General features: G+C 43.7%; 1 protein-coding gene across 2 annotated transcripts in view; it reads left to right on the forward strand.

Moving 5' to 3' along the window:
- PRKCE (protein kinase C epsilon) overlaps positions 1-20,023 on the forward strand; it is a 670,827-nt gene that overhangs the window by 593,313 nt on the left and 57,491 nt on the right. For both annotated transcript variants that reach the window (XM_082249847.1, XM_082249848.1), the window contains exons 12-13: positions 2,305-2,443; positions 8,932-9,120. In XM_082249847.1, coding sequence (XP_082105973.1) covers positions 2,305-2,443; positions 8,932-9,120 — 328 coding nt within the window. The remainder of the gene's footprint in view (positions 1-2,304; positions 2,444-8,931; positions 9,121-20,023) is intronic.

Genomic DNA, 20,023 nt, shown 5'->3' on the forward strand with positions numbered 1-20,023 from the left:
GTGCTGTGAAACTCTCAGAAATGGATGGACAGAAATGCTAATCCTTTGGCATGCAAAACAACTCCCATCAATATATTTCCTCTGTGTATTTAGCAATTTGTCTGGGGTTCGGCTTTAACTTAAATATTTCCACTGAGCAAAAAACAAATTATTCATGTTTTGTGGGCAGAATTAATAACTATGAAAAGCTCCTGATTAGCACGAGTCGATGTGGAATTAAGCACATCAGCAAACGTCATGGTAGGAAGTGAATGAGACCAGCAGGTGTCTCTTTCAATGGGGTGCTCAGTATACTGCAGTAGTGTGCTCTGCTGAAGAGCCGGCTTTGAGCTGGATCAGACAAGAGGGCCGATGTGTTCTGTCTCATCATTTCTGCATTTACTAGGCGCACAAAGATCCAAAGCACTTGCCAATTACTGAACTGCCAAGAAAGCTACACAGGAGCATGCTTCAATACCAGGCTGATAGATGAACACAAACTTGCTCATCTTAAACCTCAAACTCATCCTTTTCATAAGTTGTACCTGGGAAATATTTTCTACATGTTTTCATTTTTCAGTATTAATAAAAAAAGAATACAATACAATTTTTTAAAAGGACAATTTTCAGGTATTTTTTCTTGCGTGGTCACATATCAGATTTAGTGCCCAAAGAACTTTGCAACTGGTCCCTCTCCGGGTGCGTACTACCCCAGACTAATGGCCACAGCCGTTGTTTTGCTATACTCAGTGTTGCAGTCCTGGCTGTGCTTGCACATTACAAACCCATAGACTTCTGTTTCTTAGGGGCATGCCCCTTATATCTATCATGGAGCATGTCACCTACTGCTATGATGCAGTGCTCTGGCTTGAGGGGGCCACAATGCCCATTTGACACTAATATGGGGCCTACAAGACTCTTGACTCCCAGCTCCAGTGGTGGAACTTAGCAGTAGAAGCTAATGTGATCTTACAGGAAGAAACTCCAAGGGTAGGCATCACAAGCGTGGTGATGTGTCCAACCAGTCCAAGGAGTAGATGGCAGTGGAGTGTGGCGCATAGTCTCCAGGATTTCTTGAACTACTGTGCAGTAGAAGCCGGTGGGTCACATTAGCATTACTTTACAAACCTCTGGCATATAATACAGGTTTTGAATTAACTTACAGTGGGGATCGTGAGAAGGTTTTGCCATGGCCTTCACAATCTCCTAACCTCAACATAATTGAAAATCTATGGATAGACCTTAAAAGAGCAGTGTGTGACAGACAGCCCAGAAATCTCAAAGAACTGGAAGACTTGTAAGGAAGAATGGGCAAAGATACCTCAAACAAGAATTGAAAGACTCTTGGCTGGCTACAAAAAGCGTTTACAAGCTGTGATACTTGCCAAAGGGGGCAGTACAAGATATTAACTCTGCAGGGTGCCCAAACTTTTGCAGACGCCATTTTTTTTGTTTTCTGTAATTTTGAATATGTCAATGATGGAAATAAAATCTAACTTTTGTTGACATATTATAAGAATGTCTAATCTGTAATTTGATGCCTTTTGGAGATTTTTCCATCTTTCCTTGGCTTCTTTATGCACATTAATACACATTTTTACCTGGGGTGCCCAAACTTTCGATCCCCACTGTATGTCTTAGGCTGGCCATACACAGAGCAAATTTCTTTCCTGCAACCTGCTTGATTCGTCCATCAACACAGATGGTGTTGATGCGGGAATTCCTCCTGCTGAGCCATTGCCTTTTCCAATCGGGAGGGCGAAGGAAACCGTGATTATTGCTAGCGGCTATAGCAGCCACTTGAGGTAATCAAAAGTAGAACCCAGCATTCTGGTTGTACCCAAGTTATTCAAATAAGCCTGCCCATGAACCATGTATGGCCTATCTTAGCCTCCAGTGGTTTAGGAAACCTATAGAAGCCTTTAAACAGGCAAGTCAGTTTATATCAGTCTGATCCTAAATATCCTTAAAATGTTACACAATATAATGGTTAACATAAATACTTCTAGCTGTAGTCATGAATGTAAATAAACGCCTAACATTTAATGTCTTTAACAAAGCTGTGATATTTCCTCTGATATACCATTTTAGATACCCTCATAAAGCTTTCTTACTAAATAAAGATCTAATCTTGTTTTGCAAAGGTGGTGGGGCCCACTTATGCCTTACAGCAAACTTGTCAGCATTTTCGATTTATTCGGAGATGGTTGGATGATAAGTTATTTTTTGTTACCTGTATGTTGTATACTTCTTTTGCATGTATATAGTTCAGTGAGAGTACGTGGGATTGGTTTGTAAGTAATAAGTATTGTATTATTTTCACAGGGATCTAAAACTGGACAATATACTGCTGGACGCAGAAGGCCATTGTAAATTGGCTGACTTTGGGATGTGTAAGGAGGGAATTCTAAATGGTGTCACTACAACAACGTTCTGTGGTACCCCCGACTACATAGCTCCAGAGGTAGGTCATTTGCCACCCCTCGGTGGACCTGATGATGGATTTTGTATTCTTTAGCCTTTGGCCTCATGCACATTGGACGTTTTGCTAACTCTCCTAGACTTCTTTCCTCCTGGCAGCAAAGTTTTGTCTTGACGCTTATAAACTCCTGTAACGCGTTTAGGCATGTCACCCGCTTGGGTGTTCATTTCATTGGCCAGAATAATGTATTTTGGCCATTAAAATGAATTATCGCTCAAGCATTTACAGGCGTTTAAGTGCATCAAGCGTTTTTTTTTTCTGCTAAAATTCTGCTGCTCCTGGACACATTGGCTATGGTGTTTTTTTCCACCTCTAAATGCCCCGGCCTCTAAACGCCTATATTTGCATAGACACATAGGCTAACATGCAGGAGCATTAAGAGGCAGAAAGAAAAGAAGCCAAACGCCCCTAGGTGCAGCAGGGAAAATGTCCAGTGTCTCTGTTGCTGTTTAAATACGTTCTTGGAAGAGTTGGAACGCATCATTGGAAAAACATGTAGCAAACTAGGGGTGGAGTTTCCACCTTTCTGCCTTTAGCCCTTCCAGAAGGTTTGGGGTACAATGTAAATCATGTGAGGAAGAGGTAACCAGGAGGGAGAAACGTCCTCGGTTCCGTTTTTAGTCATCACGTCTTCACTGTAGGGGCAGCACATCAATCACCAAAAAATATTGCAACACCCTCCACCACCTCTTCGGCTGGCCTGTGAATTAAAAACAGTGTTAAGAATTACAATGCATCCGGAAAGTATTCACAGCGTTACACTTTTTCCACATTTTGTTATGTCTTTGCCTTATTCCAAAATTGATTAAATTCGTTATTGTCCTCAAAATTCTACAAACCATGCCCCATAAAGACAACATGAAAGAAGTTTGTTTGAAATCTTTGCAAATTTATTAAAAATAAAAAAAAATAAAAAAACAAAAAAAATACCATGTACATAAGTATTCAAAAACATTGCTCAATACTTTGTTGAAGCACCTTTGGCACCAATTACAGCCTCAAGTCTTTTTGAGTATGATGCTAAAAGCTTGGCACACCTATTTTTGGGCAGTTTCCTCCATTCTTCTTTGCAGGATCTCTCAAGATCCATCAGGTTGGATGGGGAGCATCCACATCGAGAGACTCAAATTTTTGCCCATTCCTCCTTGCAAAACAGCTCGAGGTCAGTGAGGTTGGATGGAGAGTGTTTGTGAACAGCAGTTTTCAGTTCTTTCCACAGATTCTCGATTGGATTCAGGTCTGGACTTTGACTTGGCCATTCTAACACCTGGATATGGTTATTTGTGAACCATTCCATTGTAGATTTTGCTTTATGTTTTGGATCATTGTCTTGTTGGAAGACAAATCTCCGTCCCAGTCTCAGGTCTTTTGCAGACTCCATCAGGTTTTCTTCCAGAATGGTCCTGTATTTGGCAAAAGATCGAAAAGTTCAAGGGGGCCGAATACTTTCGCAATGCATTGTATCTCCTCTCCAGAGAGGATAAGTTTGTTGGTAGTAGTTCATCCTAACTGAGGTACTCCAGTCCCCTCAATATCTTTGTTGCCCTTCTCTGGACTCTCTTCAGTTCCAGCACCTCCCTCCTGAGGATTGGTGGCCAAACCACAGTTTTATAAGGTGGCAGGATTATAGTTTTATCTCTTGAGTAAATTCCCTTTTTTATGTATGCCAATATCCTGCTAGCTTTACTTGCTCCAGCTTGGCATTGCATGCCATTGCTAAGCCTGTGATCTACTAGCAGCCCAGATACAGTACTCACCCTCGACTTGGAACTGCCCTGTACCTTTTTTTTGTCTTTGTTTTATTGAAGGATACAGCAGATATCTTAAATATCTGACCATTGGGTTATAGCACTACTCTCAAAAATAGGACCCTAGTTCCAAAAACTAAAGCACAGCCCAGGGGTGGACTATGATAGTAATCAAACCTCCATCTGCTAGATGCAGCTCAGTTTTCCACCTAGTGTCAGCGAGAAAGGACCTAAGCTCTCTGCTGGGAATCTTGGTTCCCTTTTCTTTTTGCATGGAGATTTTTAGTTTTTCCCTTTGTTCTTCAAGGCCTTCAATCAACTGCTGAGTTGGGTGACAAGCTGGATAATCCAGACCAGCATTTTCTCAAACAAATTCTTTCCACTGAAAATCAATGGTTCCCGAAGACCGTAATGTTATTTCCTCTATGTTAACAAGGATGAGAAAGGATGATCTAAATCATGGGTGTCCAACCTTTTGGCTTCTCTGGGCCACATTGAGTGTAGAGAAATTTTCTCGGGCCGCATATAAAATATATACTATAGTTAAGGTATATAAGTAAAAAAATGGCGCCACGCCCTTCCCACGCCACCGCGGCCCCCCGCACTAATTTACCACAACTAGAGGATGATCAAATGAAATGGAATCAGTATACAGAGGTTTTCTTCTTCTAAATGATAATAAAGGAACACTCTAACCACCATGATCACCTCAGTGATTTCAAGTGGTCATGGTGGTAGGAGTCAGAAACACTGCACATGCTCCCCCCCCCCCTCTGAGGCAGCCTCTACCTACCGTTAGTTGGAAGCTGCTGTGGCCGTGCCCCTTCTCCCCAGCAAAAATTGTCAGGGGTCAGTGGGCCGCATTGCCTGAGGTTCTGGGCCGCAGGTTGGACATGCCTGATCTAAATCTTTGTAGTCCCCCCAGCTCAGACATCAAGGTCATACAGATCCGTGCTACCACAAGATGTCCTCAGTCTTCTGGGTTGAATTATACCAAGCCTCTTTAAACTGAAGGACTGAGGACATGCTATAAATGCAGGGCATAATGCCCCCCCATCGATAAAGTCCCCTTCATTCATAGTGCATTGACGCACAGAGTGACGTGGGAGAAACACAAGCACAAGGCTGGACTTTAAAGTTTTTTGATTTTATTACTTGATTTCTGATTCACAGTTCAATAGCAGTTTTGTTTTTATAAATGTAATATCCATTTGTTTCAGACGTCAACTAGTGGCAGGGTTATTGGTGCTCCATGCACTGCATTATTTATAGATTAGTTCTACAATATTCCACAATAATTGGCCATGATGTGAGTACCATTGGGGAAGAAAGAAAATGTATTTGAAGCAGTGGAGAAATGATCCAGAAGCAGCAAGAGAGAGATTTAGAAAGCAGAGATCCACAGAAGCAGGGAGATAATTGTATGCAGGTCCTCAGGTACAGCTTCCTCCCTGGCAACAGACTTGTATAAAGTACTCAAAATGTCTACTTGAGTAAAAGTACAAGTGCTCGATCAAAAAGTGACTTGAGTAGAAGTGGAAGTGCTCGCAGAAAAAGTTACTTAAGTAGAAGTACTAAAGTATTCAACATTTTTTTTACTTAAGTATTGCAAGTAGTTTTTTCAAAAAATTTGCTACTTAAGTACTAAAAGTAAAAAGTACCAGTAGTTTTGAAAAAAAAATTCTACTCAAGTACTGAAAGTAGAAGTACAAGTACTGTGTTATGTAGTTATTAAAGAAAGAAGTCAAAAGTTTGAACATCATATTGTTTTTTATTATTTCAAATGATTTATTCAAATGATTAACCTGTGTTTGTTAGTAGTTTCTTGATGCACTTTAAGCGCTGTAGCACCATTTATTTGTTTGTTTCATATTTTCTTTTTATTGGAAAGATTTGGTATAGCAGCTTTTATTATACACAGCCTTTATTTTCGTATGCGCTGATTTACAAATGACATTATACACATTTTTTTGAGCTTTATGCAACCTGCCATCTACTGTTCTGGCAGTGGTAATTTTTTTAAAAGTAACGAGTAACTATGCAGCACAAAAAAAAAATACTTGAGTAGAAGTATCGAAATCATCGAAAAAATGTAGTGAAGTAAAAGTAGAAGTAGGAGAAAAAAATTCTACTCTAGGAAAGTACAGATACCGCATTTCGGTACTTAAGTACAGTACTTAAGTAGTTCTACTTCGTTACTATACATCTCTGCCTGGCAAGTAGAACAATGAGCAGAATAGTAGCAACATCCACAAATCTGGTGAGACTAGTGATTAGAGGCAGCAGTTCCTTTGAGAATTTTACACTTCAGATATACAGCTATGAAATTCAAGACACAGGAAGTGCACTGCTATTTTTCAGGAGTAATTCAAGGCAAAATATATGTTTCTTAGGGTACTGCTTAGGCACAACTAACATTTTTAGATGCTTCAGGTTCAGTTTAAACTGATATTTGAAATTTTAGTAGATGTTTAAACCATCTCTCGAGCACTTTGTTCATGAGATATAGCAGTGGTCTCCAAACTGCAGACCGAAGGATGCCGGGCCTTTGCTTGCTTTTATACAGCCCTTGGGGCGCTATTCCATCCACTGAAGCCAACAATTGGACATGTGTACTCCCACTGACCTCAAATAAGGAGCGAAATTCCCCCCAATGACACCAACAATGGGACGCAATTCCTCCCAATAACACCACCAAGGGGCACAATTCCTCCTATAAACGTCAACAAACACAAGGGCGCACCGGCCTAGTGCATTATCTCTTAGACAGGTTTATTAAAATAATTGATTAAAAATACTCACAAACGAGTTTCTTGATAAAAAGCACATCAAATAGATATAAAATCCTCAGCAACAAGATCGGGATTGAAACGTCCCTTGAAGCTGTGCAGGTTTACGCGTTTCGAGGCAGCGCCTCTTCTTCAGAGCACAATTCCTCCCAATGACACCACCAATGGGGCATAATTCCTCCCGTTGACACCAATGATGGCCATTATTCCTCTTAATGACAGCAACAATGGGGAATTGTTTGCTCCCACTGACACCAAGCCTTTTTCTACTCCCACTGGCCTCAGTCCGCCACGACCTTCCCCCCCCCCCCCCCCCCCCCCACGGTCTGAAGTACAGTACTACTGGCCCTTTGTTTTAAAAAGTTTGGAGACACCTGAAAATAGAGTATTGAATACATCATGTATATATGTGCATTTTTTTCATGACCTGACCAAAATCACCCAGATCAGGGGACAGTCAAATGGGTGTTTGTAGTGAATTGAGGGAAGGGATTTAAGTATGTCCATAGGGTTACCAATATGCCTAGTCACATGATAATTGTGCGTATGAAATATAGACTAGAATAGGTATGGGAAGAAGGTAAAATGTGGAAAAGAAGGGAGAAGGATAAGAGAAAGGTGGGCTTTGGTGAAGGAAAATAGTGTATGAGTGGGGAAAGATACAGGGGTAGTGGAGAAGGGTATGGGGGGCTTCTTTGCCACCATTGCCAAGTTTGAACTGGAAAAGCATAGATTTAAGAGGATGATAAGTGGTCATAGAGTTCTAAAGCGTTCTGGAATACAGTCCAAGCGGCCCAGACCTGAGTGTATGAATCCCGTTTATTGTTGTCCTGGGCTAAAGAGAGTTCCATGTGAGAGACATAGGGGTTGATTTACTAAGGCTGCATTCACATGTCAGTGTATTGATCGCGGGCAGAATTGCCGCGATTCCGCCCGCGATCCGGAAATCATCACGGGACCCATGTGCGTTGCCCGTGATTTGCAATAGCACCCCAAACGCTGTGCGATGTTGCAGCGATTTCCGCCTGCCGAATTGCGGTAACATTGCGCAAAAAAAAATCGCGGGACGAATTACGCCCAAAAAAGTACAAGAGCTTCTTTGGAGCGTAATGCGTCCCGCAATTTTTTTTGCGCGATGTTACCGCGATTCGGCAGGCGGAAATCGCGGCAACATCGCACAGCGTTTGGGGTGCTATTGCAAATCACAGGCAATGCACAGGCGTCCCGCGATTTGCAATGATTTCCGGATCGCGGGTGGAATCGCGGCGATTCTGCCCGCGATCAATACGCTGACATGTGAATGCAGCCTAAAGGAAAATCCACTATGCACTTCCAAGTGGACTTGGAAGTGCAGTCATGTAGATTTGAGGGGAAGATCTGAAATGAGGGGAAGCTCTGCGGATTTCGAACATCCAATCATGTGCACTCAAAAATGCTGTTTTTTTTATTTTCCTTGCATGTCCCCCTCAGATCTACAGCGACTGCATTTCCAAGTGCACTTGCAGTGCAAAGTGGATTTGCCTTTAGTAAATAAACCCCACAGTCTAGCTTGGTGACCCATTAAAAAAAGCATGGGTGGTTGAGGTGAGTGCCAGAGGCATGGGATCATAGTATGCACAGTAATGTGGAAATGTCCGAGGGTATTCTCTTTAGGTTAATTAACCCTGATAGAATAGCCAGTAGGACAATGTGAGGGAGGTTATGGACAGTGGAACTTATAGTCTTCGTGTAAATTTTCAGGATTGTGTCCCAAATCATATAACACTTTTAAATTGGGATTTGCAGGCTTTGAGCGACCATCAAAGTAAAAATATTGATACATTGAGTTTGAATTTTTACATTTTTCCAGCATTCCAAAATCTCTTTTTATCTATCTTTAAATAGAAAGGATACATTCAGTTTCATTTGAATTGCTCTTTATTTGTCATTCCAGATATTACAGGAATTAGAATATGGGCCCTCTGTTGATTGGTGGGCGCTAGGGGTCCTGATGTATGAGATGATGGCAGGTCAACCTCCTTTCGAAGCTGACAATGAAGATGACCTCTTTGAATCCATCCTCCATGATGACGTTCTGTACCCAGTCTGGTTGAGTAAAGAAGCCGTCAGCATTTTAAAATCTGTGAGTTTTCTTCCAATTTACTTTTTTTTCCCTTTCTTTTAATTTTTTTTTTATGCTTCCCAAAAACTGAGATTGACTAATACCGAAAAGTTACCCACTGGGAGTTCAAGCTCAGTTCATGGTGGTACTGCAAGGATAATGGGGCCTGGGATGAATTACACTGCTTGTGGGAACGGAACAGAATGTTTGTCTTCTGTGCAGTTGTGTTCTGCATAAACCTGAGCATCGGAGAATTGTTATATACTGAAAAATCCAACAAAGCTCATCTCTGTTAACTTCCTGACAGTTTACACTCTGATGTGCCTGCCAGTCTGCGGGACACAATAAAAGACAGCGATTCATACCCTGATAGTCCTGAATCTCTCCTACTGCTTGTAGGGCTCCGTGTCTGATGTGCTGCAATTATAACAGTTCCTGCTACATACAACTTGTGTATTACTGCACAATATCTGCAGTCCCTGACAGCCTTGTACTGTACAGCAGTTTTGCAATGCCCCTTCGGCAGTATGCTTGAAGTCCCTGAAAATATCTGAAGTCCTTTTCTACCTCCTATAGCATGTCTGCTGACCCTGATCACTTCCTGCAACATGTCCGCTGTGCCTGATAGAGGTGGTTCACAGTCCCTAACCACATTTACACCTTGTCCGTAGTCCCTGAGTGCTTCCTGCAATTTGTTCACAGTCCCTAAATGTCTCCCACAACCTGGCCAAAGTCCCTGAATGTCTCCCACAGCCTGGCCACAGTCCGAGTGTCTCCCACAGCCTGGCCACAGTCCGAGTGTCTCCCACAGCCTGGCCACAGTCCGAGTGTCTCCCACAGCCTGGCCACGGTCCCTTAGTGTCTCCCACAACCTGACCACAGTCCCTGAGTGTCTCCCACAGCCTGGCCACGGTCCTGAGTGTCTCCCACAGCCTGGCCACGGTCCCTGAGTGTCCCCCACAGCCTGGCCACGGTCCTTAATTGGTGTCTCCCACAACCTGACCACAGTCCCTGAGTGTCACCCACAACCTGGCCACAGTCCCTGAGTGTCTCCCACAGCCTGGCCACAGTCCCTGAGTGTCTCCCACAGGCTGGCCACGGTCCCTGAGTGTCTCCCACAGGCTGGCCACGGTCCCTGAGTGTCTCCCACAGGCTGGCCACGGTCCCTGAGTGTCTCCCACAGGCTGGCCACGGTCCCTGAGTGTCTCCCACAGGCTGGCCACGGTCCCTGAGTGTCTCCCACAGGCTGGCCACGGTCCCTGAGTGTCTCCCACAGGCTGGCCACGGTCCCTGAGTGTCTCCCACAGGCTGGCCACGGTCCCTGAGTGTCTCCCACAGCCTGGCCACGGTCCCTGAGTGTCTCCCACAGCCTGGCCACGGTCCCTGAGTGTCTCCCACAGCCTGGCCACGGTCCCTGAGTGTCTCCCACAGCCTGGCCACGGTCCCTGAGTGTCTCCCACAGCCTGGCCACGGTCCCTGAGTGTCTCCCACAGCCTGGCCACGGTCCCTGAGTGTCTCCCACAGCCTGGCCACGGTCCCCGAGTGTCTCCCACAGCCTGGCCACGGTCCCCGAGTGTCTCCCACAGCCTGGCCACGGTCCCCGAGTGTCTCCCACAGCCTGGCCACGGTCCCCGAGTGTCTCCCACAGCCTGGCCACGGTCCCCGAGTGTCTCCCACAGCCTGGCCACGGTCCCCGAGTGTCTCCCACAGCCTGGCCACGGTCCCCGAGTGTCTCCCACAGCCTGGCCACGGTCCCCGAGTGTCTCCCACAGCCTGCCCACAGTTCCCGAGTGTCTCCCACAGCCTAGCCACGGTCCCCGAGTGCCTCCCACAGCCTAGCCACGGTCCCCGAGTGCCTCCCACAACCTGGCCACGGTCCCCAAGTGCATACATAGTCCTTGAGTGTGTCCAGCAGCCAGACCACAGTTCTTGAGTGTATCCTGCACTTAGGCCCCAGTCTCTGTATGTCTTCAGATGCCTGGCCTCAGTTCCTGACCACCATCCACAGCCTGGCCACACTACTTCAGCCTGTATAAGAGCAGTGTGAACGGCAAGGTTTTGTATTTCAGCAAGCTTTTGCAAAGCTTTTGGCAAGCTTTAAGCATCCCCTAGGGACACAGTTAACACTTTGATCACCCCTGGTGTTAACCCCTTCTCTTGCCAGGGTCATTAATATAGTAGCAGTGCATATTTTTACTAGTAAAAAATAAATAAATAAAAATGCCATTAATCTATCCCCTAGTATTTAGACATGATACCTTTTTGTGCAAACCAATCATCAATTTACGCTTTATGGGATTTTTTTTACCAAAAATATGTAGCAGAATACAATTTGACCTAAATTGATGAAGAAATTTGATTTTTTAACTTTTTTTATTGGGAATGTTTTTTAGCAGAAAATAAAAAATATTGTTTGTGTTTTCAAAATTGTCGCTGTTATTTTGTTTCTAGAGCAACATATAAAAACTGCAGAGGTGATCACATACCTCCAACAGAAAGCTCTAGTTGTGGGGAAAAAAAGGACATCAATTTTATTTGGGTACAGCGTCACATGGCCGCGCAATTGTCAGTTTAAGTAACGCAGTGCCGTATTGCAAAAAATGGCCTGGTCATTAAGGGGATAAAACCTTCCAGTCCAGAAGAGGTTAAACATGCAGCTAGCAGGCTTTAAACAAGGTTCAAGTAGTGCTGAAGCCTGCTAGCAGCTTGTTTAACCACATCCTGCCCGACCTACAGCAGAATGATGGCGGAGCGGGGGATCAGTCAGCCTGACTGGGCGTCATGTGACGTCTTATCAGGATAAGCCACTCGGGCGCGCCCTGATGGCAAACGGCGCCGTGATCCGTAGTGTGGTGTGTCGCTCTGACACACCACATGTCTGATCTCGGTAAAGAGCCTATGACGTTGGCTCTTTACTATGTGGTCAGCTATGTCCAATCACAGCTGGTCACATCGTAACCAGGAAGTGCCATTTTCCTCTATATACGCAGACAAGGCACAGGTAGAGGAGAGCCACTCAACGGCTCTCTGGAGGGGGGGGGGAGAGTGCCTTTGCTGATTATCAGTGCAGACTCATCAAGGATGCCTACAAGTGCCCACCAAAAGTGACAACCTGTGCCCAGCAGGGATGCCAATCAGCGCCCGTTAGGCATTCCAATCAGTGCCCATCAGTAACGCCTGTCAGTGCCGCCTATCAGTGTCCTTCAGTGCTGCATATCAGTGCAGCATATTAGTGCCTCATCATCTGTGCTCATTGCCCATCAGTGCAGCCTCATCAGTGCCCATCAGTGAAGGAGAAAACTTATTTACAAAATTTTATAACAGACGAAGAAAACCTTTTTTTTTTTTTTTTTTTTCTTTTTAATTAATTTTTTTTTTTTTTAATTTAAATGTATGTCCTTCTTTGTTTAGCAAAAAAATAAAAAAACCCAGGTGTGATCAAATTCCACCAAAAGAAAGCTGTATTTGGGGGGGAAAAAATGATAGAAGTTTCCTATGGGTACAGTGTTGCATGACAGCGCAGTTGTCATTCGCAATGTGGCAACGCTGAAAATTGGCCTGGCCTGGCCAGGAAGGAGGTGAAAGTGCCCAGTATTTAAAGTGTCAATTGGCATTCCCATTAGGATCTGTGTTCAACATTTACAAACTGAAGCTGAATGGTACTTTAAAAAGTTCATGAAAGCTTGCCAAAAGCTCTGGAAATGCTTTGTCAAAGCTTTCTGTTCATACTGCTCTTATACAAGCTTGTGTGAAACAGGCCTTAGTGAGTGCATCCCGAAGCCAGGCCATAGTCCATGAGTGTGTCCTGTACCCCTTTCACGGTCCCTGACCACCTCCTACAGCCTGTCCACAACACCCAGCCTGCTTAATGCAGTTTTCCAGCAGCCTCTGGCCATCTGTAGTATGTCTGATGCGGTTTGGAACATGGGAGCTTTTGAAAAAAACGAGACAAAATCAGAAAATTGTGAAATAACCTGTCTTAACAGTATGCGTTAAAAACAGGGGTTTAGTTAGCACACTTTGAAAAACAAAAAAAAAACAAAAAAACTTTTGAAAAAAAAAAAATGACAACATCAAGAACACTTTGTAAAATTAAAGCATTTAAAAAGATGTTTGCGGCCCTTTATTGATGTCCAGTGTTGTACTTGAAGCCCCCTTTATCTAATAAATGGCCAATCGACATACTAATCCTTCCACGCTTTATCAAAATTGAAAAAGGGGGAGAGGCACTTAGATGTTCCAGTCTAAAAAAGTTACAGGTGCCCCAATTTTTGGGCACCTGGGCTCCCGGAAGTCTCAGGGAGAAGCGGCTGGGGAAAGAAGAAGGCCGTGAGCTTTTTCGGGCCCCGCTCATCCTTCCTCTTGCGGTTATTCATCACCCTGATGTGTTCGGCCAGATAGTCCGGTATGTGTCGAGTAGCAGGAGCCGCTGTGCTTCGGTAATGCTGGGGAAAGAGTCGGCCGGGTACAGAGAGCTCTCAGCTCAAGCGTCCATTCAGCACACGCGCAAGCCACGCCCCCCGGCTCCCGGAAGTCTATGGGGATAAAGACAATTGAGGAAAGCTTTTTAAGAATGAGCTTTTTAAATTTAGTCACATAGGTGTCTGTAAAATGTACAAACTACAATCAACTCCATCTTCTTTCATCTCCATTTAGAACTCTATTAGATCAATATAGATTTCTCGATCGTTCATTGACAGACGCAGCTCCATATCTTCTTAGACCATTGGGTTATGCTCCTCCCTTCAGGAATAAGCACTAGGCAGGGAAAAGCTTTACCATGCCTATGGGACTGTCCCTGCAGGCATAACCCCACACACTCTGCTACAGCACTTAGTTTGTTTCTGCCTAGTTAAGGAGTAGAACCTAGTTCCCTGCTGGGACTTATCTATTTAAAAGGGACATTTTTGTTCATTTTTAGCCTTTAGGGAATTACGTTCTTCTTTGCGTTGTTTTTCCCACCCCTCATGCATGTACTGCTTTGGGATGTCCCAATGGTCTACGAAGATATGGAGCTGCATCTGTCAATGAACGATAGAGTAATCTATATTGATCTAATGGAGATCTAAATGAGGATTAAAGAAGATGGAGTTGATTGTAGTATGTACATTTTACGGGCACCCATGTGACTAAATTTAAAAAGCAGAAAAAACTGAATTTTTGTACTTACCGTAAAATCATTTTCTCTGAAGTTCATTGGCAGACGCAGCATCTGCCCCTCTGCTTCTTAGTGAAATGTTTTTTTTTTTTTGTCTTCTAAACCAGTGTTTCTCAACTCTGGTCCTCAGGGCACACTAACAGGTCAGATTTTAAGTATTACCTTGGGGAGATGCAGACTAGAATACTGCAATCACTGAGCAGCAAATTATATCACCTGTGAGGTATTTCAGTTTTCTTGCAAACCTGGCCTGTTAGTTGTAAGGTTCTGGCGCTCTCAGTGCCTCCTATCACATTATTTCCGGGTGATTTCCATCTACCTAGATAGAAGAAACACATATAGGTGTGTTTCCCTTTAAGACTGATGCTGTCATCACTCAGCGCCGGACTGGATGGCTATTTAAATCGCCGGTTCTCACTCACATGTGTTCGTTCAAACACCCTTACCTGGATGCTAACTTGGCTTGAAGCTTTCGTGCTTGCAAGCATACCTCGCTGACGGAACCTCGCTGCGCTGATCCCTGCATCCCGCTTCCGGATCATCCGCTCCTCCTGAACCAACCTTCGGCTGTATTGCTATTAGTGCTAAGTACCCCGCAGGGGAACCCTCTATAAACTTATACTAAGCTTACACTATCTAGCTCTGCATAGTAAAGACTATTTATCACATCTGCATATCTAGATTGCTAGCTCTTAAGACTACTGCTACTTATTCCTGCACTGGGTTGATCTCTCTTGTATGTCCACCTGCTACTCTGTCATCTGCTACCATACATGATTGCTAAACCTACCTGCATCCATCTGCTACTGTCTTACCTTCAAGTGTCTGTCACCTACCACCTCCACTCAACCTGTCTCTTAAATCTTCATCACTGTGTTACTACATACATAAAGTCACTCTAGGAACCAGCTTGTTGAGTGTGTGTATTTACTGGTTGAATTAAGACCTTCCACACATGATGAGTCATTGAGGTTGGGAATGGTATCTCAGCATCTCTCTTACATGACTACTGAAGTGGAATATTTCTGCAGCTGAAAATCCACACCATACATGTAACGCAGGAGCGTTACATTAGTATGCCCTGATGACTGGAATTGAGAAACACTGTTCTAAACACTGCTTTCAACGAAACTAAGCTGTAGCAGAGTGTGTGGGGTTATGCCTGCAGGGACAGCCCCATAGGCATGGTAAAGCTTTTTCCTGCCTAGTGTCCTATTCCTGATAGGAGGAGGAGCATAACTCAATGGTCTTAAGAAGATATGGAGCTGCGTCTGTCAATGAACATCAGAGAAAAGGATTTTACGATAAGTACAAAAATCCCGTTTTTCTTTTCACTTGCCACTGCCAGCTCCTTATCCTCCAGTAATCTGAGTTCATCGCATTGCTAGATTATTGGACCAGTGAATAACTGCATATAACAGAAACATAAAGAACGGATTGTAAGTCTGAACCTTTTTTTGGTTCTCATGGCTTTCAAGAAAACAAGGTTATGGCTAGAATGCATGTTTGTTTATTTGAAGACCTCAGTTAAACAGTAAAGACTGGTTGTTTTATCTTTATATTGAATTGGAAAAATCATAAATCTATCCAGTAATGTTTTATCAGAGAAGAAGAATTACAGCTTCCACTAAACAATTTCAGCTAATGAAAACCTTGAATGTGGGTCAAAACATTCCCCGGAGTGATCGTTCCATGGTTTAAATTGGTTAATGTAATCACATCAGCCCTGATTCTAATTATGACATTTCTTTAATGATTTTGGTACCCTGATGATTGTTCTGGAACTGTTCACACACATATAACGCAGAGGGGTAGGCTTACTAAAGACAACAGGCTGTTCACTTTGCAAGGGAATTTTTCCCAGAGCTCAGTGAATTGGTGAAATTTCACTTTGAAAAGGATGACCCAATCATGTGCACGTTAAATAAAACAGCATTTTTGCTTGCACAATATTGGATGATGGAGATCAGCAGAGCTTCATCTAATTAACTAAGTTCTGCAGAAAATTCACACGCAAAGTGCAACTTCCCTCTCAAAGTGACTAGTGTAAATTAACGCCATTGTGTTCACTTCTTGCAATCTTGAGTATTGATTTATTGGGGTTGATTTACTAAAGGCAAATAGGCTGTTCAACTTTTCAAGGCAAGTCACACTTTGCAAGGGAATTTCCCCAGCTTAAAGAATATGTAAACCCAACATTTCATATTCCTGATATGTGCCTGCTGTACTTGTATGAAAAAAATCCTCTTTTTAAGCTTTGTATTGCTTCTTTTGTATAAAATAACTGGTGTTCCTGCCAGTTCCTCTGCTTTACTATTTAATGTTTGACCATTCCTCCAGAAGTACATTTGTGAGGTCAGGCACTGATGTTGGACGAGAAGGCCTGGTTCACAATCTCCATTTTAATTCATCCCAAAGGTGTTCTATCAGGTTGAGGTCAGGACTCTGTGCAGGCCAGTCAAGTTCCTCCACCCCAAACTCGCTCATCTATATCTTTATGGACCTTGCTTTGTGCACTGGTGTGCAGTCATGTTGGAACGGGAAGGGGCCATCCCCAAACTGTTCCCACAAAGTTGGGAGCATGAAATTGTCCAAAATGTCTTGGTATGCTGAAGCCTTCCCTTCGCTGGAACTAAGGGGTGAAGCCCAAACCTTGAAAAACCTCTTGTTCTGGCCCGACGTCTTATGACGTAAACCAGCCTCACCGTGACCGCAGGGGCCCTGAGACATGGCGCAGCCCCTGATTTTGGTAAAGAGCCACAGGCGCAGCTCTCTACCGATGTGATCAGCTGTGTCCAATCACAGCTGATCACATGTAAACAAAGAAATGTTTATCAGGTCTCAGCTGTTCACACTGAGAGCTAATCAGTGGCATCTCCTCACAGGGGAGACCTGTACAGGTAATCGAGGCATTGATCATCAGTGCAGCCCCAACAGTGCCCACCAGTGATGCCACTCTGTTCCCATCAGTGATGCCAATAAGTGCTGCCTTATAGTGCCCATCAGTGCTGCCTATCCGTGCCACCTATCATTACACATACCGCCTGTCAGTACTGCATTACAGTGCCCATCAGTGCTGCATATTAGTGCCTCCCCATCAGTGCAGCCTTTTCATCGCACATCAGTGAAGGAGATAAATTACTTATTTATAACATTTTCTGACCCCAACTTAACCACTTGCCGACCGCCGCAAGTACATATACTGCGTCGGTCAGCCCCCCCTGGGCAAAGTGACGTATGGGGTACGTCACTCGCCCGCGAGCCAATAGGGGGCGAGTGCGCGTGAGTGACCAGTGGCTCCGATGTCCGCCGGTCTCTCGCGATCTCCCGCTGGAGAGGGAGAAATGAAGGCGGCTGATGTAAACAAAGCCGCCTGTCATTTTCCCTGGTGTAACTGCAGAGATCATACGATCCTGCTATGTAGGATCGTATGTCTCTGTGGTTACATCAAAAGCCACGCCCCTTGACAGTTAGAATCATGCCCCTAGGGATACACTTAACCCTTGGATGTCTAATAAAGTTAACCCCTTCCCTGCCAGTGTAATTTTTACAGTAACGGTGCATATGTATAGCACTGATTACTGTAGTAATGTCACTGGTACCCCCAAAAGTGTCAAAAATGTCAGTCAAGGGTCCGATCTGTCCGCCGCAAAGTCGCAGTCCCCCAAAAAAATCGCAGATGACCGCCATTACTAGTAAAAAAAAAAAAAAAAAAAAAAACAATAAAAATGACATAAATCTTTCCCTTAGTAAACGCAATAACTTTTGCGCAAACCAATCAAAATACGCTTTTCGTGATTTTTTTCACCAAAAATATGTAGCAGAAAACAAATTGGCCTAAAATATTAAAAAATTTAGATTTTTACATTTTTTTTGGGGGGGGGGGGAATTTCATATAAAAAAATGTGAAAAATATTATTTTTTCAAAAATTGTCACTCTTTTTTTTGTTTATAGTGCAAAAAGTAAAAATCGCACAGGTGATCAAATACCACCAAAAGAAAGCTCTATTTGTGGTAAAAAAAGGACGTCAATTGCATTTGGGTACAGCGTCGCATGACCGCGCAATTGTCCGTTAAAATCACGCAGTGCCGAATCACAAAATAGGCCCTGGTCTTTGAGCATCCAAATTTTTTTATCAAAAAAAAAAAACCCAGTAGTGATAAAATACCACCAAAAGAAAGCTCTATTTGTGGGAAGAAAATGATAAAAAAATGAATTTGGGTACAGCATTGCATGACCGTGCAATTGTCATTCAAAGTGTGACAGCGCTGAAAGATGAAAATTGACCTGGGCAGGAAGGGGGTGAAAGTGCCCGGTAGGTAAGTGGTTAACCACTTAACTCATATCAACGTAGATCTAGCTAGAGGCATCATCCCGGTACCGTGGTTAACAGCCAACGGTCGGCTTTCCGTCGGTAACGACCGATGCGGCCCAGTAGCCGCTCGATCGTTACCCGGGTGAGCGGGAGGGGACGCCCCCCCTCCCGCCGCCTTCTGTGACTTTGTTAGGGGCTCCCGTCCCACCAGGAGCGCCGAGCACCCAGCCGACACGTCCGCCGGCTGGATGGAGTCCCGATCAATGCCGGAAATGGCTTCAATCGGGTCTCCGATGACGCAACACGGAGGCTGCGTCCTTGACGGCACTTCCGGGTTACTGTGCTGCAAAAAGCGGCAAATTTAAAAAACGGCTGTATGCAAAAACACAGTTTTCGGCGTTTTGCATACAGGAAAGTGTAGTGGAGGGGTCTAGGGTCTTTTAGACCCTCGATCCCTCCATAAAGAGTACCTGTCACCACTTTTATTGCTGTCACAAGCAATGTAAACATCCCTTGTGACACCAATATGTAATCAGATTTTTTTTAAAAAACCTGTAATAAAGTTAAAAAAAATAAAATAAATAGGAAAAAAAATTTTTTAGCCGTCACCGTTAGCTCGCGCACAAAAAAAAACGTATACGGAAGTCGAGCCGCGAATGAAATCGCTGTTCAAACCACACATGTGAGGTATCGCCGCGATCGCCAGAGTGTGGGCAATAATTTGAAAAAAAGAGCTACACTCTAACTCTAAACTGGTAACCGTTAAATAAATTTAAAATGTCGCCGATTGAGATCTCTATTGACCGTAGTTTGTCGCCATCCCACGGGGGGGGGGGGGGGGGGGGGGGGCGCAATTTTAAACCGTAACATGTTGGGTATCTATTTACTCGGCGTGACATCATCTTTCACAATATACAAAAAAAATGGGCTAACTTTACTGTTTAGTATTTTTTAAATGCAGTGAAATGTGATTTTTCTAAATTTTTCCAAAAAAATGGCGTTTTAAAGACCACTGCGCAAATACCGCGGGGCAAAAAATATTACAATGACCGACATTTTATTCTCCAGAGTCTTTGCTAAAAAAATATATATAATGTTTGGGGGTTCTAGTTTTCTAGGAAAAAATACTGTTTTTAACTTGTAAACAAAAAGTGTCCGAAATAGGGCTGGGGGTAAAGTGGTTAATGAGCATTTAACCCTTTGAGTCTGAAGGAGGGCCTCACTCTAAGGGCAATTTTTTCCCCTGCTTGGAGTGGAACTTTAAGAAGCTTGTACATACTGAGCAATTGGAGAGACGTTTGTTGAATCCAGACCCATTTGTTGAGTTTGTTTTTTTGTAACCATCTACAGATGCGTATGTTTGCGCTATAAATGATGTATTTGTAAGATCCACAATGAGATAATTGTTTTGTAATTTAAACTGGGTAGAAGAAGGAACCCTACCCTGTAA

Source organism: Pelophylax lessonae, assembly GCF_965119305.1.
Source record: "Pelophylax lessonae genome assembly, chromosome: 3".
Taxonomy (NCBI): domain Eukaryota; kingdom Metazoa; phylum Chordata; class Amphibia; order Anura; family Ranidae; genus Pelophylax; species Pelophylax lessonae.